The sequence below is a fragment of the Morone saxatilis genome, unplaced genomic scaffold, assembly GCF_004916995.1.
Source record: "Morone saxatilis isolate NCDOM2014 unplaced genomic scaffold, NCSU_SB_2.0 Contig21, whole genome shotgun sequence".
NCBI lineage: Eukaryota > Metazoa > Chordata > Actinopteri > Moronidae > Morone > Morone saxatilis.
The window spans coordinates 18,536,304-18,561,527 of NW_023339774.1; the positions used below are offsets into that span (position 1 = coordinate 18,536,304).

The 25,224-nt window shown below is 39.1% G+C and overlaps 3 protein-coding genes across 6 annotated transcripts; 2 read left to right on the forward strand and 1 right to left on the reverse strand.

Annotated features, from left to right (window-relative positions):
• The first annotated feature begins 4,763 nt into the window (after positions 1 to 4,763).
• ankra2 (ankyrin repeat, family A (RFXANK-like), 2) lies at positions 4,764 to 8,560 on the forward strand. 3 transcript variants are annotated; one of them, XM_035667572.1, is made up of 9 exons: positions 4,764 to 4,888; positions 5,179 to 5,526; positions 5,639 to 5,797; positions 5,890 to 5,955; positions 6,440 to 6,537; positions 6,625 to 6,750; positions 6,873 to 6,939; positions 7,030 to 7,110; positions 7,424 to 8,560. In XM_035667572.1, the coding sequence occupies exons 2-9, from the start codon at positions 5,235 to 5,237 to the stop codon at positions 7,477 to 7,479; spliced, it is 945 nt and encodes a 314-aa protein (XP_035523465.1). In that variant the 5' UTR covers positions 4,764 to 4,888; positions 5,179 to 5,234; the 3' UTR covers positions 7,480 to 8,560. The 3 variants fall into 3 exon arrangements, with proteins under 3 accessions (XP_035523465.1, XP_035523467.1, XP_035523466.1); XM_035667574.1 differs by having other exon boundaries at positions 4,795 to 5,029; XM_035667573.1 differs by having other exon boundaries at positions 4,795 to 5,526.
• A 1,342-nt stretch (positions 8,561 to 9,902) lies between these two features.
• btf3 (basic transcription factor 3) lies at positions 9,903 to 14,781 on the reverse strand. 2 transcript variants are annotated; one of them, XM_035667576.1, is made up of 6 exons: positions 14,703 to 14,781; positions 12,675 to 12,743; positions 12,004 to 12,117; positions 11,692 to 11,893; positions 11,433 to 11,489; positions 9,903 to 10,483 (listed from the first exon to the last, which is right to left on the reverse strand). In XM_035667576.1, exons 2-6 carry the CDS (start codon positions 12,741 to 12,743, stop codon positions 10,437 to 10,439), a joined length of 489 nt encoding a protein of 162 aa, XP_035523469.1. In that variant the 5' UTR covers positions 14,703 to 14,781; the 3' UTR covers positions 9,903 to 10,436. The 2 variants fall into 2 exon arrangements, with proteins under 2 accessions (XP_035523469.1, XP_035523468.1); XM_035667575.1 differs by having other exon boundaries at positions 14,640 to 14,771.
• A 5,685-nt stretch (positions 14,782 to 20,466) lies between these two features.
• Positions 20,467 to 22,294, forward strand: foxd1 (forkhead box D1). The gene has a single exon (XM_035668085.1). It carries the CDS (start codon positions 20,718 to 20,720, stop codon positions 21,747 to 21,749), a length of 1,032 nt encoding a protein of 343 aa, XP_035523978.1. The 5' UTR covers positions 20,467 to 20,717; the 3' UTR covers positions 21,750 to 22,294.
• Positions 22,295 to 25,224: the final 2,930 nt, after the last annotated feature.

Consider the following 25,224-nt stretch of genomic DNA (forward strand, 5'->3'; position numbering starts at 1 on the left):
ACACACTTTACTTATTTTACAGCTTTAGTTACTAGTTTACGCACAAACATCTAATCAACAAATAAAGTAAAAAATGCATTTTAATAGAGTAAACAGCAGTCAGAATGAGAAATCAGCAATTATGTGTACATGTACAGGAATCTGACTCTGGTTTTAGGTTGTTCTCAGTTTTACACACAGTTCCAAGAACAATTTAAGGGAGGTAGAAATAGACATCAAAAAGGGTATATGTTCAGTTCAGTTCAGTACAGTCATTTTATTATCCCAGATGGGAAACTGGAGTTGCAGTCAGGGGTACAAACTCGCACACAACACAAGAGCAGACATAAACAATATACAGTAAACCCTAATACAACAACAACAGTGCTAAAAATGTCATGCACAAGAGGCCAAAATAGGATGCTACTCGAGGTATGGTGAAAACATAGGTGTATAGCCTATATGAATATATAATAAACAACAATAACTAACAACATACAATGTCTATATAAAAAAGTTGAACAGTAAAATGCTGCTTGCACATTAAAACATCAACGATACTAATACAATAATACAGAATATGTAGTAATAAACACCCTGAAAAGGGTGATTCTGCTTAATACATACTTAATTACATTTTACAATATTTCTCCACTTTAAGTGGAGTGTTCTAATGCACAACTTCTATTTGTAATTGAGTATTTCTACACAATATAACTACTTTTACTTGAATAACACTGATCACCTCTTCCACCACTGCATGTTTGTTGATTCTGACACAGGATATATCTGACTAAGAGATCATAGTATTAAACCGCGGAAGCGGTTTTGACATATGTACCATTATATCAATATGTGGGTGTTAATATCAACTGTGTATCTATGCTGTCTCAGTATTTATCACAGTATACAGATATATTTAGCCACTACTGAGCTACATGACAGAAAGAAGAAAGCAAGACAGTTGTTTGTGTCAGAGGGGTTGTGTTCATTAAAGGGTTCCAGCAATTTACCATTGCATTTCCATAGAACTTCTTTTTACTTTTAGTCTGTAGAATGGGTCAAGCTCCAAAAATACTGGATACTACATTTCCCATGATGCAACTTAGTCATTTATTTTATTATTTGTCTTCAAAATGTCCCACAGTTCTGATCACTTTTAATCTTCGAGCCAAGGACTTCAAGGATATCATCAAAGGTAAACTAAGGTTTATTTAAAAAAACGTTGGAAAGCTTCTTCTGAGCCACAGATAACATTAAACTGTTCTCCTAGTTGACTGAGTAGAACTCATCATTTCTAATTAACTGAACATCATGTTTAAAATCAATAGAGGGCCCCTTTATGGCTGTGGCTCAGAGGTAGAGCGGAAGGTTGACGGTTCTATCCCCGGCTCCTCTCACTGCATGTCGAAGTGTCCTTGAGCAAGATACTGAACTCCAAATTGCTCCCGATGCCATATATCAGTGTATGACTGTGTGAATGCTTAGTTTTCGTTCTGGTGAGCAGCTGGCACATTGCATGGCAGCCACTGCTATCAGTGTATGAATGTGTGCAAATCGGGTGTGGCATGTAGTGTACAGCGCACTGAGTGGTCAAACGACTAGAAAGGCACTATATAAGTACAGTCCATTTACCATTTACCATTTACTTGTCTAAGGTTTGGAGCTAGCAATGTTGTGTGCATATAGTAATATTGTGCTATGTGATTTCAAAGAATATTAATTTCAATAAATACACATAGTAGATTATTGTAATTGTATAAAAATATGAGCTTATCTTTTTTTTTTTTTTCAAAATAAAACACCCAACACTCCAAACTATTTTAAAGTGAGAATATAACTTTTGAATGAAGAAAAAAAAAATATTTCCCTTACAAATGAGATGTTACATTAATTACCAACTAAACGCACCCTTGATCAATTAAATACAGTCCACAGTTTTGCTGCTACAGACTTACTTGGTCTGGTATGACCAGTAGTTTATGGTGGCTAATGTTAGCAGATGTTAGCAACCTTTAGATAGCTAGTTCACTGACTTTATGACTCTAGTCAACTGGAGCTTAACAGCATTTTCTATAATCTTATAGGCTCATATTAACTGTAAAACTATTTGACTATTACTGATTCTATCATATAAATGTGACTGTGGTAATAGCAGTTCAATCTGAGATTTTTGTAGCCAATAATATATATAATTTATTTTTGCATTAGAGACATTTTGTTCTCATAACTGAATTATAACTAGAGTGAATTAAGATGATGAAGATGTGAACCGTCAAATGTGCTCAATTTGCATGAAATACTAAGGCTCTTCTGTGGGATAAAAATCTTTCGGGTCTCAGTTGGATTGTAACCATAAACAGGCACAGAAGAAACAGACGTTCACAGAGATGTATGAGAGTAACAGGAAGCAAGAGGAAGACTTTCCCACCCTTCCTGCTCCCAAACTTCCCAGACTTATCCCACTGACTGATAATGAGCAACAGATTAAATGTCTGAAACGAGGTCACAGCTGACAGTCTGCAACAGTACTGTCTTACTTTTGACACAGTCAGCAGTCAGAGTTATTTTAGAGTTTTCCTCGGATAGCGTTGTCTTGCTTAATTGGGAAGATGAGAGGATTATAGGCCATTTGGGAAAGGAACAAAGCCCATCAAATATGTAGCACTGCAATTCATACCCTGTTAAACTGTGGTGCCATCTGTTGGCCAAATAAGTGAGTAGAAACTGAATAAACTTACAATACTGCCATCTTGTGTATATTTTTCCAAATAACATCATATCATCTTTAATCATTTTTTTTAAATATGTTCTTCTAAAAATTTAGTTTTTCAAAATAGAGCACAAAGTGAGGTCCACGCCAGGTAAAGTATAAGGTGTAATCTCATGTATTTTCAGTGCAAGTAATCCAGATGTCTTGTAGATGGCGAAAGCAGCCCACTGTGGATTTCAGAGAGAGGCTCTGTCAAAACAAGGCAGCCAAGACCAGAGCATGTGAACTTCCTCAAGACCCCCTCGTGTCATCATAGAGGCATGGATGGACCGTGACCCTTGACCTCCTTATCAGAGAAAAAAAAAACAAGTAAGTAAGTAAACAGCAACAACTACTGCCCACAAAGAGGCCTCAGGACAAATGTCTCTTCTTGCAGTGCCTGGTAGTGTCATCCCAGCACAGTCAATCAGCACTTCTTTGATGAAAAAAGAAATTCCATATCCAGTCCAAGAACAACAGCTTAGGAACTGCTGTGTGGTAATTCTTACTTGAACAAACCACAAACAAACATTGAAAGCTTCTCTTGACCTTTCAAATACACAAATCATGAAAATTCTGGCCTTAAATTAAAGTTTAAGGATTTTAATTTTGCAACATGTACCAAGTGAGAAATAAGGTTAAATAAAATAAGTATCAACATGTTCTGAAATTACTGAAATAAAGCATCACACAGGAAAGATGGCAATTTAACATTTTATTGTGGACTAATGAATGGGATAAATACTCCAGGGGCTTAAACACAGTTTATCCTGAATAGCCTAATTACGCCATTATAGATAGATCAATAGATAGACAGACTAAACAGACAGACAGACGGATTGATTGATTGATTGATATTGTACGTGAAAAGTACTATAGATCATTGTGAAGCGAGGTGACACTCACCTCCTCACCTCTGAATTCCCAACAATAAAAAAAGAAGACTAATGCCATGTTTATGCCTTTCGATGAAGGGATTTGACGGATTCTGAGGAAATACTTGCCATTACCTCTAAATCAGAATAATGTATTGGAAATTTGAGCAAAGATAATAACCACTGCTGGAACGAGTTTGTAATTCCCCGTCATTAATGTGGTAAACTGATCTAAAAGAATATTAAACAAGCTCAAAATCTCTATGCTTTGTTGAACTTTTCTGATGTGTACCCCTTCTTGAGGATAAGGTGTCATAGGTGTATTTGATTATTATTTGTAACATCTGCTCATCAGCGATTTTTTTTACACAGCCATTAGTTGGATTTAAAGATATTAATAGCAACAGGGCATGCCAGATAAGACCCACAAATAATGGTTCAGAGCCTGTAATGAAGTCAGTTAATGATGTATAATGGACTTTATGCAATATTTGTTGAAATTTCCAAATAATTTCTGATTAAAACTTAATGTTGTTTATATATCAGTTCATTTGTATCTGTTTATTTTGTCACGAAGTAATACCTGCCATTCAACATTCATGTTGGCTACATACAGTAATTGAATCGGTCTGTTGTTAAGTAGTAGTGATGATTTGAATTAACTATAAAGATGGAAATTTCCCCTCCGAGAAAGTGGCCCTATAAATAAGTGACCGCAATCAGTTAACTGTTTATTACAATACAATTGCAATACAACAGAAGGCTATTGGATCAGCTTTACTTGGTATTGAGTTCAGATCACTCTTTTTTGTTCAGTTAGTCATTTAGTTAATTGGTTACAGCTTTCATTGGAAAATAGCTCTGGATGTGAAAGATTGCCTTATTAAGTCAGTGAAAATATCAAGACACCTTATGTAAGCACTCTGATGAACTTATTTTTAAATCCCTGATGTGCTACTGACGTAAATAAGTAAACTACTATACATCAAATAGATTACAGTCTCTTTTTAAATGATTTACTACAACTGAACAGGCGGATTTTAGACTATAGACTCGTATTATGCTATGTTGATGATCACATTTCATGTCTGCTCATAGTGAATCAAAGTCCATCTGTCCAGCGGCAGTATGACGTGGAGGTTCCGGAACAAAATAGAGGGAGGTTAATAATGGGTGCACCCCGTTGTGGACGCGGGCCATTGCGCATGCGTACATCAATCAAAACACCGAAAGAAGGGGGATAACCGCACGAAGATGTTCAAATAAAACGATGTCTTTGCGAGTAAGAACTGTCTCTAATGTTGGAACAGCTAGTTCGACGTCTACGCTGCACGTATTTCCATGTTCACCTGTATTTGCCACAGTTAGTCGGTAACTAACGGAAGGTTACGAGAACAATAGCTAACATGCTAACAGACAGTTGGTAGGTATTTAACATTATTAACATTAGGACCTACTGTATCTGTATTAGCGCCGTCAGCCAACGTTAGGGCATGTTAACGCTGTACGCGGTGTGAACTAGGAACAAAACGTACCCATTTAATGTCAATATAACTCGTGTCCGCGTTTCAGGCTTTGCAGTGGCTTCAGTTTCACCTCAGTTTGACAGTTCAGTGAGTGAGCAGAGGATGGACAGCGTTACCGTGTCGGCCTCAGATGGGACAGGAGAGTGTCCTCTGGCACCCGAGGACATGGAAGGGATCTGTGTGATGCCGGATTTGGGTGCCATCAAGACTGAGCAGTCGACAGGAGACGACCCAGGGACCCAGAACGTGGCCATGGGCATCAAGTTCATCCTGCCCAACCGCTTTGACATGAATGTCTGCTCCAGATTCGTCAAGTCGCTCAATGAGGAAGACAGCAAGAACATCCAGGACCAGGTCAACTCTGATCTGGAGGTGGCGTCTGTTTTGTTTAAAGGTAAGAACCCCGTTTATGTGTCTCGAGGTTGCAGCAAGGACATTTACATTTTTGTTATAACGCACAACTAATGTGAGCTTACTTACCACACGATGTCTTCCTTGTCTTTCAGCTGAGTGCAATATCCAGACCTCCCCTTCCCCAGGTATACAGGTACGCCATGTTTACACACCATCCACCACCAAACATTTCTCCCCCATCAAGCAGTCCACCACACTCACCAATAAACACCGTGGCAATGAAGTTTCTTCCACGCCTCTTTTGGTGCATTGTAAGTACCACAGTTTGTTTTCAGCTCATTTATTGATTTATTCATAGAATCAAGTCAAAATGTTAATCATGCATGTTTTTTTTCGCCCTCAGCTCTGTCCATTCATCAGCTCGCGGCCCAGGGTGAAATGGTGTTTCTGGCCAGCAGGATTGAACAAGGTAGGCTGTCCATCTGGGTCCTCAAACGGGCAATAACCATTAGTGTTTAGGGCTGCAACCAACAATTATTTTTATAACAGATTAATTTGACGATTGATTGATTTGTCCTTAAAATGGCTGATAAATTAGCCACCAGATTTACCCAGAGCCCCAGATGACGTCTTCACGTGTCGTCTTTTGTTAGACCAACAATCCAAAAAGCAGAGACAAAGAGTTTACTGTCAAATGAGACAAGTAAAAATCAACATATCCTCATATTTAAGAAGCAGGAAGCAGAAAACGTTTGGCAGTTTTGCCCGAAAAGTATTACTGTCAGTCGACTAATCTTTTCAGCTCTACTGATGTTATTATTTCATATAAATCACATGCTAAACAAGAAACGGTAGAAGGATAAGTGCGTATGAATGATGATGAAAATATATGTAGTGATCATGTTGGGGTTTTAAAAAAAAAAAAAAAATCTGTTTCTGTATCATTTTAATAGAGACTGTGATCAATCTCCAAGACGAGGAAGGCTTTACCCCCCTGATGTGGGCAGCTGCACATGGACAAATTGCTGTTGTCGAGTTTCTGCTCCAAAATGTATGGAAAAGTAAAGGTTTCCTCATATTAGACCATGTGCTCTTTGTGTATTCACTGGTCATCGTTTTGTATCACTCTTTGCCGTAGGGTGCTGACCCCAACCTCCTGGCCAAAGGGAGGGAAAGTGCATTGTCCTTGGCCTGCAGTAAGGGATACACCGATATTGTGAAGATGCTCATTGACTGCGGGGTTGACGTCAATGAATATGACTGGGTAAGAATACTAACATGTCATTATCACATGTTCATCTGACGTGGTTAAGTAGAATATAACAACAAAAAAGTAAGGAGGCGTCAGTCCATGTGCCTTGTTGATGTTTCTGTTGTGGATTTCAGAATGGAGGAGCCCCTCTGCTGTACGCTGTCCACGGGAACCATGTGCGCTGTGTCGAAATCTTGTTAGGTAAGGACAAATATTTCACTCAAAGTAACACCCATCAACAGACATCAACCTGTACAATAGTAAAGTGTTGGTATGTCTGTGTGTCCTCAGAGAGTGGTGCTGACCCTACCATAGAGTCAGATTCTGGATTCAATGCAATGGACATGGCTGTGGCTATGGGCCACCGGAATGGTATGTGTAAATTAATCACTAGCCTAAAAAACATGTAGATACAGAAAGGCTGAGAAACATTTTCTTCTATTTAATTTGAGTCTCACAATCCCTTGAAATAAAGTCACTTTGACTCATGACTCAGAAGTGAGCATTGAAGGAGGCAAGTTGGATTTCCTCTAAATATACATAATTCAAGTTTGTACTACTGAGCAGGTGAGTTGTTGATAATGCTGCTGCTCCAAAGATAGTAAAAGCCTGCTCAGAAAAAAGTCACTGTCCACTTAGAAATGACACACAGCTCAATTAAACTATCTTGTGTTTCTCTGTTTAGTTCAACAGGTGATGGAGGCACACTTACTGAAGTTACTGATGGGAATCAGAGAATGAACTGTGACACTTGAGGAAAACAAATACTGAAGGGACAACACTGGGCTCTGGACAATCATGTAGCACGCCCAGGCTGTCGGCCAACAGAAATATTTTGTTCCGTTAAGTGACATTTCAACAGCGTTACATCATATCAATATTATGTTGTTGGCATGATGCACGTGAAGGTTTGTGCCGTGTAAATGTTCAATCTTCCAAACTGCTTTACTCTGCACTTTTTCACACTGAATGGGGAGTAGCAAATCTGCTCGAGATACACTGACAGGTTTTCAACAGAAACGTAAAAAGTTACCTTTTTCACTACAACCCAGCATGCACTGCACTGCACCTGTAGTATGCTGCAAAATGTGCAGTGTAGGGTTGATTTTGATTTAAATACGCATGGAGGTTTTGTTTTGAATCTTTTAATATTGTATATTTACATTACATGCCATCATTTGCAGTTCCATCCTTTTCCCGTCATGGCAAGTGTTTTTAAACGAGCTTATTAACCATAATAATAAACCGTTCTGAAGAGTTAAAGAATTTTAATATAATACAGTGAATTTCCTCACATTCATGCTGTCTGGTCTTCATAGTGAGCTCATTTGTGAGGCTCCTCTGAAGACTGCAGTGGGTGGATTGGAAATACTTGGTTACGTACTGGAATGCCTGTGGCACAGACTGTGTGCTTCTGCCAAGCTGTTTGTTGTTCCTGAAGATGTTTGTGTTGGTTGTACTGAGTTTATTTATTTGAATAATTTGGACATTGTGTCGTAATGTGATAAAATTATCATATTGGTGTAAGTCCTTTGTGTTTCTCTGTATTGTGATACTAATTTCTACTGATGTGTTGTGACCTCACACCTCATTTAAATGTCCCACGGGGTTATTGTGGTGCTGTTTGCCACTGTACGACTGTGCTTGTGTTTTATACCAGTCATACTGTAAGTGGTGTATCAAGAAATTACTTGTACTGACCTCAGTCTCGGACATCATTCTGTAAAGATATTTATCTGATTGCAAGTCAGAAAGGTCAAACCACTGTTTATAGTAATGGAAATCAAGCTGTTATTTAATTAAAATATCTTTTTAAACTGCAGTCAACAGAGTCACAGTTATGTGGAGAATATACACTTATTTAGTGGGTAGAAGGGATAGATAGTAAGACAGGAGAGAAGCCTGTATCACTGAATGTAAAGCTATAGGGCTATCCAGTTACAAGCTAAGAAAATAATAATAACTGTAGGGTACTATTATTAAATTCTGTACCAAAAGTGTTCAAAATAAGCCAAACAAATAATCATTTGAATGAATATAGCCAAAATATAACCATGATATAGTAAAACAAACTCATTATCTTTTAAAATTATGAGTTATTTCATCATGCTTCTTTTCATAATAACTGCTTATTGTGGGTCTTTAGTCCAGCAGTTTTTATTTCAAATAGTCATTTTTTCAAAGTCTCAAAGCCAATCACTAACTGGCTGTGGCCAGTTTGTCATGTTTGACACACAGTGAATGAATGGAAAGTTACACTGAGGCAGGTCATTGGGGAAGATGACATTTAGAAATAAAAGCTGTGGGAATGGAAAAAAAAAAGGATCCACAATAAGCTCCTATTATGAAAAGTAGAATGATGAAATAACATTTCATAATAATGAGCTATGTTTCATAAGAGGCTACAGCCATGGTAGCAGCTCTGTGCCATTCTTAGGTACACTGCTGTGCTGTTAACATGCTCTCAATGATGCCAACAAGCTGAAGTTAAGCAGATATATTTCCTATGTTCACCATTTTAGTTTGGTATTCTAGTATTTGGCTTGTATGGACATTTTATTTTAGACCGGATGATAGTGGTAAAGGTCAGATGACTACCAAAGTCAGCACAGTTCCTCCTGGGGGGGATATGCATGTCTGTACGAAATGTCACAGCAATCCTTTCAATGGTTCAGACATTTCACAACAATCCACAAATGTCAACCTCATAATTGTTGTAGAGAAGTCAGGATCACCAAAATTGATAGCCCTCATCCTCTGGGAGGCCATGAATGTCAGTTCTAAACTACATGGCCATCCAGCTAATAGTCACTCAGATAATTCAGTCTGGACTTAACTGGTCAACTGACCAACATCACCAACCCTACAGTCGTGCTGCCAGCATGTTTGTGGTTATACATTTATTCTGTCTTTATGTATATGATTATGTTATGAGGTCTTATTTGTATCTACATCATAATACTACAGGTAATATCTTATACATTATGCAAAACCCAACACCTGATGATGCAGTTGTGATCCAAGCAGGGAGAATCATTTCAAATCTACTAGATTTTTCAGTGAAGTTCTCCTTTAACTGAGTTGCTACAATGATGTAAACAGTCTGGCCAAGATCAACCTGCACACTAAAGCGTGCTACAGTATTTCAGCAGTGGAAATAGTACTTAAAAGAAACACAGAAATGTTGGCAATTTATTGACAGTAGCAAAGGTTTATCCAGATATGGTGGTTTGAGCGAGGCCACAAGGAAATTAAGGTTCAGTAACATGAGGAAACAGATGTACAGCAGGAGCCTTAAACACCACATTTTACACACAATCTCTCACTCTAACCGGACATACAGACCACAGAGCACAACAAGCATTTGGAGATTCTGGTGAAAAAGAGGTGGAATGAGTACTAAAATACCTTATGTTTAAATACTGTTACCCCCCGTTTTTTAATACTTCAGAGTACTATTCTAGAAAATTATTCAAAAATAATTCACTTAAGAGTATACAAGTACTTTGTTCAGGTGTTGCACATATTACAGAATTCTCACAGCCAAAGGTTGACAGATTATCCATCTTCTCAGTTACTGGTACAGGTACGTTAGGTACTTTAACTATTAACATTCCACCTCTCAAAATAGACAGAAAAACATCTTGTGCCCCACATGGTCCTGTCAAGTTTTGACACTCCAGGGAGTCCCTTTTCCTCTAGTTAGCCTCATCCTTGGATGCTTCGTCAAAGTTCTCCACCAGGTCTGAAACAACAAAAGATTCAGTGGTAAATTGGCTGAGTTGGAGAGAAAGGCATGTCCATCTGCGCAAATGACTGCCAGAGAATGAAGTGCCAGAGCCCAATTCAGGAAAAGGCGTGTTTATCTGAAACATAATAGGTGTAATGCAATCCCAATTCTCTGCTCATCTTTCCCCACTCCTATATAGACTGCAATGTGCTCGGCATATGAAGGCCCTCACAACTACTGAAAGCAGCTGCAAAAATTATGGCGTAAAGCATCAAAAAGTTGGCTTCAATTACTCCATGAAATGTGAGAAATCTGCCTTTCCAAGTTTTGGCTTAAAGGGTCGAGGGTTAAACTGGAAACAATCCAAAAGGTCTGAGTAAACATGTTCCTGCAGTGGGAGAACAAAAAGGAAACTTAACTCTAATAACAACATGATGGCAGTGTCTGTTAACCCTGTGCCATCAGGCTTCAACTGTTCTATTGCTGAATACATGTGTAATCGTTTGTTACATTAGTGAGAACTAAGGCTACGGGGAGAGAAGCCCTGGGAAAAGCTGAGATTATTGTAATGGCAACCTCATGTGTTTGGCCCATTTTGCTCACAAAGAAAAGCAAACTGGATCTTAAGATCTTATAAACAATGAACATGAGATTCAAACACAAAACGCTGCATTGCACCATCACGTAAAGTCATTGATGAATCCCCTTCATATGACCCCTTTCACAAGCCAAAAGAAAAACAAACCTGCCATGGTTATTTAACCGAGAAAGAAAAAAAAAAGGTCTGATAATGGACAAGTGTGAAGGAGTATTTCCAAATAAGACTTTGAAGGAGTTTCACTCCAGAGGATCACATTTAACCTGAGACACGGAAGTAATTTTGAATGGTATTTTGAATGGTGGAACAGACTAATGTACATGGACAGTTCAGTGAAGTGCAAAATGAGACATTTAAGGCACCCACCTGGAACGTCATCATCTTCCTCTTCTACTGTTGCAATCGGTGCTTTTCCATCTGCAGCTGTGAGAGCAGAAAAAAGATCTGTGAGAAGCCTGACGGGCAGTTGAAATGGTCAAGTGGCCAGAAACAGACAATCCTTAAGGGTAAAGACTCATCTCTTGAAACAAGTTTCACTAAACAGAAAATACAGCCATGAATTTATAGAGAGGGATATGCTTCATTCAACATTGCTGAATATGTTTTAGTATTATAAATTACTGACCCTGTTTGGGGAGAGCCTCGGCAAGTCTCCTGAGGCTCGTAAGGCTGTCTGCTCCCAGCTGGTTCAGGATACCCGGCAGCATCTCGGTCAGCTGCTTGGTCTCAGCGTGGCCAGTGATGGTGAAGGTGTTGGCTGCGAGGGAGGCCTGCACTTTGGGATTGTTGAAGTGGATGACTGTTCCTTGATTTGTAAACATGTTAACCTGTAACAGACCAAAGTTTTATACTGTCAGCAACGAAATGAAGGCCGGTACTGACACAGATTCACCTTGAATCACGGTGGGACAAAACTGAGATCAAAGTTTCTGCCTACCTCTTCGATGCCGGAGATATTGTTGACACCAAGTTTCTTTAAGGAGAACTGGAGCTTTTTGTCATCTGCGGTTGCTGTTCTGTGTACAACCTTCTTCTTTCTGCGAGCACTACCCTATGGGGAAATTCATACAATCATATTTTTGTGTAAACCTTCGATTCTTAAGGATGTATTAAAGCATCATCTTCTGTATCTAACATAACTTGTAGGCTAGATATTAAACCTTTTTTGCCCTAGAAGCTGAAAACTGTTTTTAGTACCCTCTCTGGCCTACAGCACACTGTTGCCTAAAATTACTGCTGCTATGCAACACAAACTATAGATAAAATTGTTGGTTGTCATAGAAACTACCTTTAAAAGGCATATTCACAGCTGAAGATGTATGGAGCTGCACTGCCTGACATTTCAGCCTTGTGTCTCAATATTATCTACCAAAATAGTACAGTATTTTACGTCAGAGCATTTCTTTTCTCCATTTTTTTAGGTTGGTGCAGTAAAGTATGCAGTAACTGGGTTGATGATGTGGCCCCATTTGTAATGACTACCTGGTGCTAAACCCTTAAAACTAAGTATGTAGTCAGGCATTAAGAAATAGCAGAGATCACTGACGGCTTTGCAGAAAATCAAGCATTTCATGTCACCTGTAATAATGCATTTATTTTGTCAATTACCTTTCCGCCGATGCGGACTTGTGCCTGCAGTTTAGCAAGTTTTTCTTGATTCATAATTGCTTCTTTCATCTGAAAAATAGAAAGTACATTACATGCAATTATGTTAGTGTCACTGGCACAGCTGATCTAGAGTATCATATATCTCACAAACAGTTAAAACAGAAACTCATGTTAGGGGTAAATCACAAAATGTCACGCTGCAGCAGGTTACTAAAAAAATACAGCACAAAGAGGGAACCAAGACACAAAGCACACCACGCAACTAAGGAACTGTAACACACAAAGTTGTAGTTGTCTGACATCAAATAACAAAAAAAAAACATAAATTTAGAGTAAATGAAACCACCTTTCTTTTCTTATACTGATTCAAAGAGTAATATCCTTACAGTATTAATACATTATAAGCTGTATAAGCTGCAGTACAGTATTTAGTCTTGTCTGGATGAATGAGATGAACCCTCAGAGACCTATTCATTTGTTTTTTTACTTTCACCTCATCATCTCTAACAAGAACGTGAGCTGCAATGTTACAGCCCAGCAGTAACGCATCTGTAATGCATGTACAGCTGAGCACAAAAATGAATGCTTCCCTGAAAGCTTTGCAGCTCCTCACCTAGCCTTCTGTTTACCAATGAACTCACAAGAACTTGCCTCATGTGTTTTATGACTAGCACACACTGGGCGTGATATGCTTCATTCATGACTGGAGGCTCTGAGCTCATTGAGCCTTCTGTTTAAAAATCTAACCCAGAACACAAACAATGTGGTAAACGTATGGAGCGTAAAGGATAATGGAAAAGGAAAATAGATGGTGACAGACCTCAGGCGAATGAGCTATAGCCTTGGGGGCTGTAACATGACCAAATGGCTGTGTATCTGATCCCTGCATTCAGATTACATGAATTTTGGGAACACAAACACACCTGGTGCAGCAAGAAATGTGACGTGCTGAGAGTTATTCTGAACAAAGATGAGTCCTGCAGAATAGATTGTTTTGTTTTTATTCCTCATTGCGCTGCCTCTCTGGCAAATCACAACCTCAGCAGCCACTCTGGTGTTACTGCAATAAATACATGCCAACAGGAGATAGCGCAGCCTCTCCACCAACATCACTGCTTCATTACAAAGACATGGTACTTTCCCTTTTGGAAGTTGTATGCGTGCACATTTGCACACATTCCCTTACCAGCATAGAGAAAAAACTATATAAAATTTAAACTAATAAAATACTGTACAAAATTTCAAGATTTTGATTCTATAACATTATGAACTCGCAAATATTTACATGAAAATACACACAATGCTGACATTGTCTGGGTCTGATTTCTTTGGGTTGGGCCTCACAAATCACAAATGCTTACTGTGTCTCTGGGAAAATGGCAGAAATGCATCCTAATGATAAACAAGGTGTACACAAGTGATGCGATGTTATGGACATCCTACTTCATCAACACAACACACACATACATACATACATAACATACACACAGGCGGGGAGCAGAGGCTTTGTTGTGGGTGTGATGGTCGACGGAAAGACCGTTTTCAAAGCGATAAGACCAGAAGAAGACCAGTAAGGAGCTGTCAGTGCCACAAAAGCGCTTGAGGTTCATTAGCTACCTAGAGCTAATGGCTCACCCCATTTGTTATCTGTATTGTGAACAACAAGCTTAAAGACAGCCACATTATTAAAAGGCTGCAGTGGGCACAACTTAACAGCGGGTAACGTCAGACAGGTTTCCGCTAACGGTTGCTGACTAATGCAGCCAACCCACTGCACCGAAACAAGGTGTGGTTTTAGCTTTTGTGCAAGAACTTGTAGGCTAACTTTCTCAGCTAACTGGGAGACTGTGCAGTGGACGGCCTGTCACTCACAGCCTCTCACACAGACACACAGAGCCGTCAGCAACGTTAGCGTCAAAGCCCGGCACAACTCAGCCACCTATAACAGGACAGGCTTTCGTTTACCTCTCGCCGTCGGATCGGGGGGGAACAGTGCAGGGAAGAAGGTATTTAAAGCTCCTCACTGACCTGTACACTAACAGCAGACACATGCGGGGAGCAAGATGGAAGCGAGAGAGAGAGGAGGGAGGAAGTGACGTACGGCAAAAAGCGCAATCTTGCCGTGTGTCTTTTTCTGCCCCGAGTTTAGCCTCGCAGGCAACACTTTCACCACTCCCTTAACACATTCGTGCTCAAACCTATCTTTTATCAGTGAAATGTAACGATTCAGATTAGAGTCAGAAGAGTTTAGATTTTGGGCTTCCCCAGATTGAGAAGATATGCAAGATATTTTAAATTTGTATGCATGTATTAAACAGATAACGCTTATTTAAACTTCATGGGGTTTTCTATATACCTCTGGAATGAGCTGTGTTACTGTATGATGAAATACAAATATAATAAATAAATAAACACCATAAATGAAATAATAATATTATACGTAACCATTATGCACCATTTTAGAAACATTAATTCAATCAATCTTTAGACTGACATCTACTAAGTTCAAGCAACAGGCAAGCTAGACTACCTCACTCATACTTGTGTGTTACTGTCATCTCCATCCAGGTGCTTTACATGTAAAAGTCTTCCACTGATGCCTCTGTACTTAATTCATTGCTTTTGTCAGATTCTCCATCTCCAAGAGTGGAAGGCTTTTACTGTGAAGCACATGCAGGTGCACGATGTGCATAGACATTTAAGATAGCGTGGAAGGTGAAGTGATTGCTTGCTGAAGTGAGTATTTTCAGGGCTCTTTTGTAAGGTCATTGCGATGAACAGACAAAGACAAGGGATTGTCATCCAATACTTAGTCTGAGCAACAAGATCCCTTGTTCTCTTCAGGATTTTTTGGCAACCTGTAGAGTTTCAAATAGGAGGGGTGGATACCTCCAGGATGGTCAGATTGCCTGTAAGCTGTGCAAAACAACTTGTGTCCTATGACAATGACACCCTCATCCTGTTTTGAAATAAGACTCCCCATTCAGAGGTCCTCTGGGCTGTGGATCAAAGCAACTCAGATGATGGGATGGTTATCATAGGATCACTAAGATGATGTTAAGATTTGACACAACAACTTTACAATGTGGTTTCATATGTTTGGGAATAAACTCCACCATTTGTTGAATGCATTCTCTGGCTAAGATTATGTTTCACTCTCCCCAAGTCTTGCCTCAAAGGGAGGGTGATTCAAAATTAAAACACTAAGAAATCCTTCCACTACCTTGTTGGTTTGCGTTGTTTGATGAAAGTATAGTTCAAGCTGCAGGTGATAGTGCTTCATTAAGATGGACATAGGTTTATTACACAGTCACTAGTTGAGTGGTCATGTTACATGGAGATGTTAGGCACCCATGGAAAGAGCATGAGGCATTTTATTATAGACCAGAACACTACTGAGTGTTAAATTTACATTTTATAGAGCAATTTTGGCATGCTCACAAGACAATTGTTTTATGATGAACACCCGTTATATTTGTGTAATTACTTCTCACTGTACATTCACTCTCCCCTTTAAAAGATGGATGATTTGTTGTGGCAGAAGGAGGAAGACATGTACAATTACAACAATGTAATTGTAATTTATTAGGAATATAAGACAAATGGATTGCAGTAACAGCAGTATTGTCCTTTAATATGAAATAAATATGATGTGATTTATATCTTTTTTGCCCAAATATAGCAAATTAATTTGTGAATTGGGGTCTTTTATTACAGTAACTTCACACTGATGTTTTCATGATGAGAAATGACTCAAATCCATAAAACAGGAGAATAAAATAGGAGGATATGATATCAGTTAGTGCACTCTCTTTGAAAATTCACCTCAAATCATCTTTAATCCCGTAGATCAATGTGTGTGTGTGTGTGTGTGTGTGTGAGCGAGTTAAGAGATTTCACCTCATCTAGCTTTATCTGTTTCTCTTTTAGGTAGTTTTCAGGGTTTCCAGCTTGTTGCACTGAAGAAGCAGAAGTAAGCTGGGATGAAGGTAAGACTAGGGCCGATCACTCAAAACACAACCCTGCATTGCATTCTGGTCTTTTTAGGCTGCTGTTAGGTGACAAACCTCGTCTCCTGTATGGTGCTGAACATTATAACACAAAACATTCAGTCTAGAAAGAAACATTTTCACATAGAGCTGTTCAATTAAAATCAAATAACACACATATATGATAGGGGCATATCTTAAACATATTCTGTAAAAAAACTAAACTTCAAAATAAATAATGAATGAATAGCTAAATATTACTAATAATAATGATGATGATCAGTTATTCTTCTTTCTTTCTTTTATTTAGTTAGCCTAAACTTGCATGTCTAGCAAATATTTGCAGCACCAATAATACCCCCCCCACACACACACACACACATCTAAATAATAAATAAAAAAATAAACATAACAAATCAGCATGTTCCCTTGTAGACAAAAATAAACATACACACAACATACAGTATAACACTCATATATTCATAACCAGAACATAAGGCCTAATAATTGGTATAACAACACCAATTAGCTCATATATCTTTTTTTGTCATGCATGAGAATCACATGCCTCCTTCTTAGCAATCAATCAACTGTTTGGTTCAGTAATATGAACACATTTGAAAATAGGCTTGAACTAACTATGCTGGATAACTGCGGAGCGTTAACAGATCTTATTTTTGGAAATATTGAGAGACCAAAGTATCCAAAAGTATCCAAGGCATTTATACCCTCCAAGTGTTTTTACATTTATTATGTATTTATATTCTAAATATTCCCGTTGAAATTGAATACAGAGAAATATTTAAAATTTTAATCAAGCAATTTCATATATTTTTTTTTTTTTAAACCTGGCTGAGTGTGATAGTCCTCATACAGATGTGGCTTGTTCTTCTCTCCACTCCACCGCACGCACAGTATCTTTGTTGGTACTTTGTCTCGCCTTTTCTGCATGTGATACATCATCACATGCCCCACAGACCCTCTCTCCGACGGACCGTTTTGGTGACACTCAGGGGGTTTGTCAGAGCAAGAGGCGGCAGGCAGGCAGGCAGGCAGGGATTGCGTTTAAACAGCTAAGTGCTTTCTCGGTACCCCGTGGCACGGAAACACCCTCGGATCGCAAAGGGGGAATTTAGAAACACTTTAAAGGTGGTTTACCACACATGCGAGTGCTGCTGTTGTAAGTGTCGGTTTAAAAGGGGGGAGAAAAAATCGCCTGGACTTCATTCATGTTTTTTTTTCTGATAGTGTCATTGAAATAAGTTTCTATAAGAGTTCTTGTGCTTGAGTTTAATTTCGAATCTTTCTGGCTCTGTAATCTCTACTTTATTAGGTTTTTAGTTTTGTATAAGAATTAAACTAAAGCAATCTTGTGAAAACAGACCTGACCAAATCTGATGACAAACTAAATTTTTAAAATAAGGCACATTAACTTCTTTCCAATGAAGGCATACGTGTTTTTTTGTTTGTTTGTTTGTTTTTTGTTATTGATAAACCCATTGTGTAGTGTTTTAGCCTGCTATCATTCCTGATGAGATACAACACAATCGATATGAACTGGTTATTGATCGAGATAATATATCAGTGAGGCCAAAAAGCTTATAACAGCGGATTCGATTAAAACAACATCAGTTTCAGCATGAACGAGTCTCACCCTGCTCGTCTACATCCATGGACAAGCCTTATTCCTTCACTTTGCTTTAAAGAACTAATCAAAATGTATGCAATTAATTCATATAAAACGTGATTAGCGAGTGTGTGTCTAACTTTCTCTGACGAGTTTTTATCAGATTATATTTTATCCATAAATTAAAAACCAATAATCAAAATAAAAGTGAATTAAATGATGATAGTACAGTTATTTCAAACTAGGAAGTGGCAGGTGATTAATAATAAATAAAATAGAGGCTTCAATCTGTTATAATGAAGACAAATAACGATCAGTGTATGCAGAAATTACTGTTTCTATTTTTCACTCATTCATTTTACAATAGCGCAGTGCGTTTATTATATATAAAACTCTATTTATATTTATAGAGGCAAGTTGTTTAGAGATGTATGCCAGGATGAAAAGTCGGATAAACTATAGGCTATTTACACTAAACTGCATCAGAAATGTTTTGGGACGTTAGTATAAATTCCTGGTTGTGTCACCTACAACTGCAGAAGTTTTTATTAATGGACGAAAGTGTTTTAATTATGAGACAAGTTCACCGCTAGATGGCGCTGGTCAAATGGAAACATCTGAAAAGTTACTGAGGGGCCACACAGTACCTGGATACATCACTCAATCTGAAATAAAGTCATGATAAGCCACCGTATGTATGCTATAAATTTGTATTATCTAAATAGTATGTCTTAAATGTGTGATAGACCAACTGCATTAATGAGAGGCTGACTGCTTCTCTTTTCAGAACAGAAATAAATGAGAAGTAAAATGCACATGAGAAAGTTGTTTTATTTTCTTTAATGGTTTGATTAAATTTAACAGAGTGCAATATTATTATGGTAAATGTTTTTGCTTTGTTTTAATAGTTTTTGCACAAATGTAGGGCCATGTCTGCTGTTTTCACTAACAAAAAAAAGTTAATAAATCATTTTCAGCCCAACACATCACTAACAGCCACATCTGAAGGCAAAGTTGAACGGCAGAGAGGTGGTGGTTCTAAATAAAATAACAATAAAACACAATCTATGTTATTACTTCACTCTTACTCATCTTGACTTAAGATCTAATAATGGCTGTAAATAGAGTTAAATCAACAAACAAGAATTAATGAGATTCACTTGTTTTATTTAGGCTTTAATACACAATCTATAGACAATAAGGAAACTATATTATCAGGCTTTTTTAACAGGCCTACACACATTGTGCAATTTTCACTTGAGACTTTTCTTTTATGATTAACCTGTAAAACCATTTGAGATTTTTTAATGTTTTTTTTTCTAAACACAAATATATATATATTTATAATATTAACTCCAAAGTCCTCCATAAAATGGAATAAAACTAACACACACACACACACACACACACACACACAGAGCACCATGCTCCATACGCACGGCAGAGGCCTTATATGTGGGGCTTGCATGCTCTGCGTGACCCGTGACTGATTCGAGTTAACAGCTGACTCTTTTCCATTACAAATGGCTCGCGGATAATCTAGATAACTACCGGATCACGCAAACCGAGCTGCCTGGATATGGTGCACCAGTCTCCGGCACTATATTTCAGAAGGCATTCATATTAAATATCACAGGTTTCCTTTATATTATATATTATTATTTATATTATAGCTACAACCTTTTTTTATTTGTTTAATTTTGAGGTATTGTTTCTGCATTTAAAAAAATATAAAACATTAAAATATAAGACTACATGTGCCCTCCTAATAGCCTATATCACACTAACTAAGCCTAAATAAATAAAACGGTTGTCAAAATATCCACTTCGATCTTAGCAATGTCCACACCAGCAATTAGACTTTCCTAAAGATGTTTTTTTATCTTCGACCATCTATTTTTGCGCAAAACACTGGTGTGGAATAAAAGCTTCAGATTAGTGTGGACTATAGGCCACCATGAATGACCACTAAAAAGGATGTAGGCCACACCAAACTTTTTTTTAAAAACCACTCACAGTTAATTTTCAAAGACCTTTTTTTTTTGTTATTTCATTTTTTCTCTCTCTTTTCATTTGCCTCGGTGACGTTTCCTCCCCATGTGACCAGGGCGGTGGTATAAATAACGAGAGAAGGTCCGCCCCCTCTGTGATTCAAGGTTTTGCAGGTTTCCCGGCACATTTCTCTGCCTGCCATCGACGGGGCCGTTCGTTAGTCGGGGATAATATTAAAGAAAAAAAAAAAAAAAACCCTGAAAACATATGGAAATAGCGAGAAAACAGGGGGACATCTCTCACCGACGGCGACACGTGCTCCTCTCCTCTCCCCCTCCTCATATGAGTTTTTGAAGAGGGAGGGCAGGGCAGCTTGCGCGTCTCTTCGTCTTCCTCATCTGGCGTCGGAGGGCACAGCCGCTGTGTGTGTGAGCCATGACTCTGAGCTCAGAGATGTCGGATGCCTCCATCCTTTCGGAAGAGACCGACATAGACGTGGTCGGCGAGGGGGAGGATGGGGACAACCAGACGCGCTCCTACGTGGACGAGGTGGCACAGATGCACGACGGCATCCTCCTGGCCGGCTCTCCTTCCCAGTGCCTGGACAGCTCCACCTCCTCAAGGGATACCTACAAGCCGGCGGGCAAGAACACCCTGGTGAAGCCCCCTTACTCCTACATCGCCTTAATCACCATGGCCATCCTGCAGAGTCCCAAAAAGAGGCTCACTCTCAGCGAGATCTGCGACTTCATCAGCAACCGCTTCCCGTACTACAGGGAGAAGTTCCCGGCCTGGCAGAACTCCATCAGGCACAACTTGTCCCTCAACGACTGCTTCGTGAAGATACCGAGGGAGCCCGGGAATCCTGGGAAGGGCAACTACTGGACCTTGGACCCGGAGTCGGCTGATATGTTTGACAACGGGAGCTTTCTGAGGCGGAGGAAACGCTTCAAGCGGCAGCAGGCGCAGGACTTGCTCCGGGAACACAACAGCTTTATCCCGGCCGCCGCTGCGTACGGGTACGGACCGTACGGCTGCGGAGGATACGGCATCCAGCTCCAGTCCTACCACACACACTCTGCACTTTTTGCTTTTCAGCAGCATCAGCAGCAACAGCAGCACTCCAGGCATTCACACTCACACACGGGAACCATTATCCCTGCGCCGTCTTTGATGGCCACCACCACGGACTTAGCCAGGAGTAGGTTTTATCCCCAGCTCAGCTCCAGTCTGGGCTCAGCCAGCGTGCAGGCTGCAGCCCCGATGCAGAAGTCCAGCTCCCCGGTGCAGCGGTCTCCCTTCTCCATAGAGAGTATCATCGGGGGGTCACTGAGCCCCTCCAGGACTTCTCCGGTCGTTGTCCCGGTCTTACCGACCTCTTTGGGGCCTCCGGCGGCCAGCCAGCCTGTCTTACACCCGGTTGAAAACTTTGCGAACAGAGTTGTCAGCGGCTCTAGCGGCTGTTAAATGTCTTAACAACAAACTTTCCAAGAAACTAAAATAAAAAAGAAACAGCAACAAAAACAAAAAACGCCCCTCTTTGAAGGTAGGATTATTTTTGTATGTTTGTTTGATAGCACGCAGCTGAATGATGGACATAAACAACACTATTTGTGCCTATATTCATGCTGTTTCAAAAAAAAGATATATTTATGTTATTATTTTTTTTTGGTGTGAATCAGACTTTTGAACACGAACTTTCCTTGTATTTTCCATCAAGTAATTCGTTTCAGTCACTGTTTAGGGCGTCTCAGGACTTAATGGACAGGTTTTAAATGATCACATGTTTAAAATAGGCTAATAATGTATTTGTGTCAAACACATCCATGTTTTTTTATTAGTTTTGCAAATCAAAACTTCTTTTCTTACAGTTTTGATTTGAACTTTGTATTAAAAAAAAACCACAGAGAGCAAAGTCATACATTTATAATAATATGCAGTGTGTGTTTATTTCAGTAATAAAACATTGTACATTTTTGGCAAGTATTGTGTAATTGAAGTGTGATATTTTTACACAGTTTGTTTTTTCAACAAGAATAAATTTCGTTTTGCAAAAAAAAAAAAGGGAATTTGTTTGAAAATAAATTTATGAACTAATGTTGAGCCTCCTGGGCCTTTACTGCTACCCCAGGGTTTGTACCGAGGAGCAAATAATGTCGCCAAAAAAACTTGAAGTCTGAAGTTTCTATGACTTTATCGTGTCTTTATATTGGGATTGTGCAAATGAATCAGCTCATACAGTAACTACCCAAACAGGCTGTACGATAACTAACTTATTGAGGGTGAAAAGTGTTTCAGAAAGCCCCCCCCAAAAAAAATAAAAAATAAATAATAAGGAAATGTATCTGATTTGTAATCAGTTTGTTCAGATGCTGCACACACACTCTAAAAATCAGTGCTGTACACTGTGGAACATGCGCACACGAGGCCTGCGTGTCCACCTGACCTCTCTCACACTCATCCTCGTAATTACGGTGAGCGGACAGGAAGGTGTCAGCGGGGTGAGACAGGGGCTGTATTTTTGCCTGCTTCAGGTCGGTGATTATGCCGGTGCTGGTGTCGACAGCTGGCCAGCTCTTGAGAAAACAATATTTCATTATCTGCTCTTATTTGACACAGATTTTTTTTTCCCCCAGAGAAAATGAAATGTTGGCTCCAGAAGTCCCGCTTCTGGTGGCTCACGGATGGAGATGGTACAGGAGGTTAAAACCACCTTCATCCACTCACCGTTTTTAGTGTTTACACTCCTTTATTTTGGCCCTTTTTTTGCCCCGCATGGGAAAAAGCGTGACATTTTGTAATTTGCGAGTAGCCGATGGCACAAAAAGCCAAACGGGGTGCTACTTTTACGCAGAAGCGCAGAGACAGATGATTAGACACTATGACAGCTATGAGAAAGACCTGGAAGTGGATTGCTTAATATATTGACAAACTTAACCTTCCAGTTCCTCCTTCCAGGCAGGTGCAGAAGCTCAGGGCTTGCATGCCGTGATGCTGCAATGTGTTCCACCTCCTTCTTTTTGAATTTTTCATGACCCCTGTATGTATGTGGCCTTTACTGTACAGCCCCGGCTGCTTCCGTGACTGGATGTGTGCGCCCGGTCGTCTGCGTGGGTCTGCCTCCCCCTGATTCAAAGCAACGTGTGTGTGTGTGTGTGTAGTAGATAGCTAAATTGGTGCAGCGCTTAGAGCCAGTTCACTAGGCCACGGGAGGACAGCTATTGCGTGATGATGTAACACGCAACGAGAGACAGACAGGCACACACACACGCACACACACTGAAGAGAGAGAGAGAGAGAGCAGGGAAGGAGGTCAGTTGTACTGTATGGGCTTGTTTACAAATATAGAAGGTTAGAGAAAAGGCAATAATAGTTCAATAAGACAAATAATAATAATATTGTTTGTCGTCGCGCGTAATGGCTGAATTATCACAATAATAGGGGTTTTACATGATGTCTGTGCACAGCAGTGAATTGTAATGTATGGTGTTGTTATGGCACCAATCTATGTATAATATCTGGGTATTCCATGTAGTCTATACTACCACCCTCTTATACGTTATAGGCTATGTTTTATCGCATCTCAAATGTCTATTATCTCTCTACAGTGGGTTATAGCGTGTCTATGGCCTTGGGATGTTCTGTAGGATTTCTTGTGGAACATAATCATCTAGAGTTAATTCAGCTTCAGTCTTTTTTTAAAACCTGCATTGAAAACACTCCTGAGCATGAAGTGTTTATACGTAAACTCTCTGCTTTACGGAATGCCTCCCAGGTCCTGCCACTATGTTATTGTGCTATATGCTAATGGTGAACGTTGTGCCATTTGTACCACTCTCTTGTAAAATAAATCATGTAGGCTATGTCAAAAAGGCGCAATACAAAAATAAAATTCATATAGGCCCACTACGCGTGCGCACCAATGCCGGCCGTTATCTATCTATCTATCTATCTATCTATCTATCTATCTAATGTTATCTATCTATCTAATGTTATCTATACACCTGGTTTAAAAAAAAATGAAAGAGAACTTAACAGAACCACTTTTCTCCAAAATGGTTATGATTTCTTTAAAGAAAAACTCTACTACTAAATTATGCATTAATTTAATGCAATTATTTATTTTATAACTATTACTGTTGTCATGATTATTATAATATATAATGATATTATTTTCACTGAAATAGAATTGATAAATAATTCAACAGATTGATCAGCCTAATATACAAAATAAAGAATTGAGCAAGTTATTAGGAGTGTTTAAAATGTTCAAATTCAAAAGCTTATACTGATTTAGTTGAATTAACCAAGAAGAAAAATGCAATTTCTAAACTTCATTTTGAAATGTCTGCAATGATCAAGTAACTCAGACATTTGTTCATTAAGTGTTTGTCATAGCAGCGTTAACAACAGCTGAATATTGGGTAGCCCTGCAGTTTAAAAAAAGGGTCTTTTTGAAATGTCATGGATCATGTGGGCATCAGCTCCTTGAGCATGACTGAAGCTCAGTTAGCAGTTTATCCTGCTGGGTCACAGGTCATGAGGAGAGGGATAAAGCACAACACTCAGCCCATAAAAGACATTGGGCTTTGGGTAAATGTGTTGCGGCATTCAGGACTGTGAGAATAATCTATAATTAAAAGGAAGTCATAAAGACTTTGGCTGCTTTAGTTTTAAACTTAAGGCCACTAAACAGGTCATTCTGGCTACCTTTGGACACCTATATAGCGCTAGTGAATAAATAGGTCTTACAGACCTCATCAGCTTTTGCCAGAAGTGTGCAGCAGGAGTGTTTTGTAAAGACAGAAAACTGGCCACTGCGTGGAATAAATTTGATAGTTATACCAGTTACTTACCAGTTGTAAAAAAAACCCATCTATGGAATATAGCATTACTAAATGTTTCCAGCTATGAATTAAAACACACAAATAGTGTACAAATG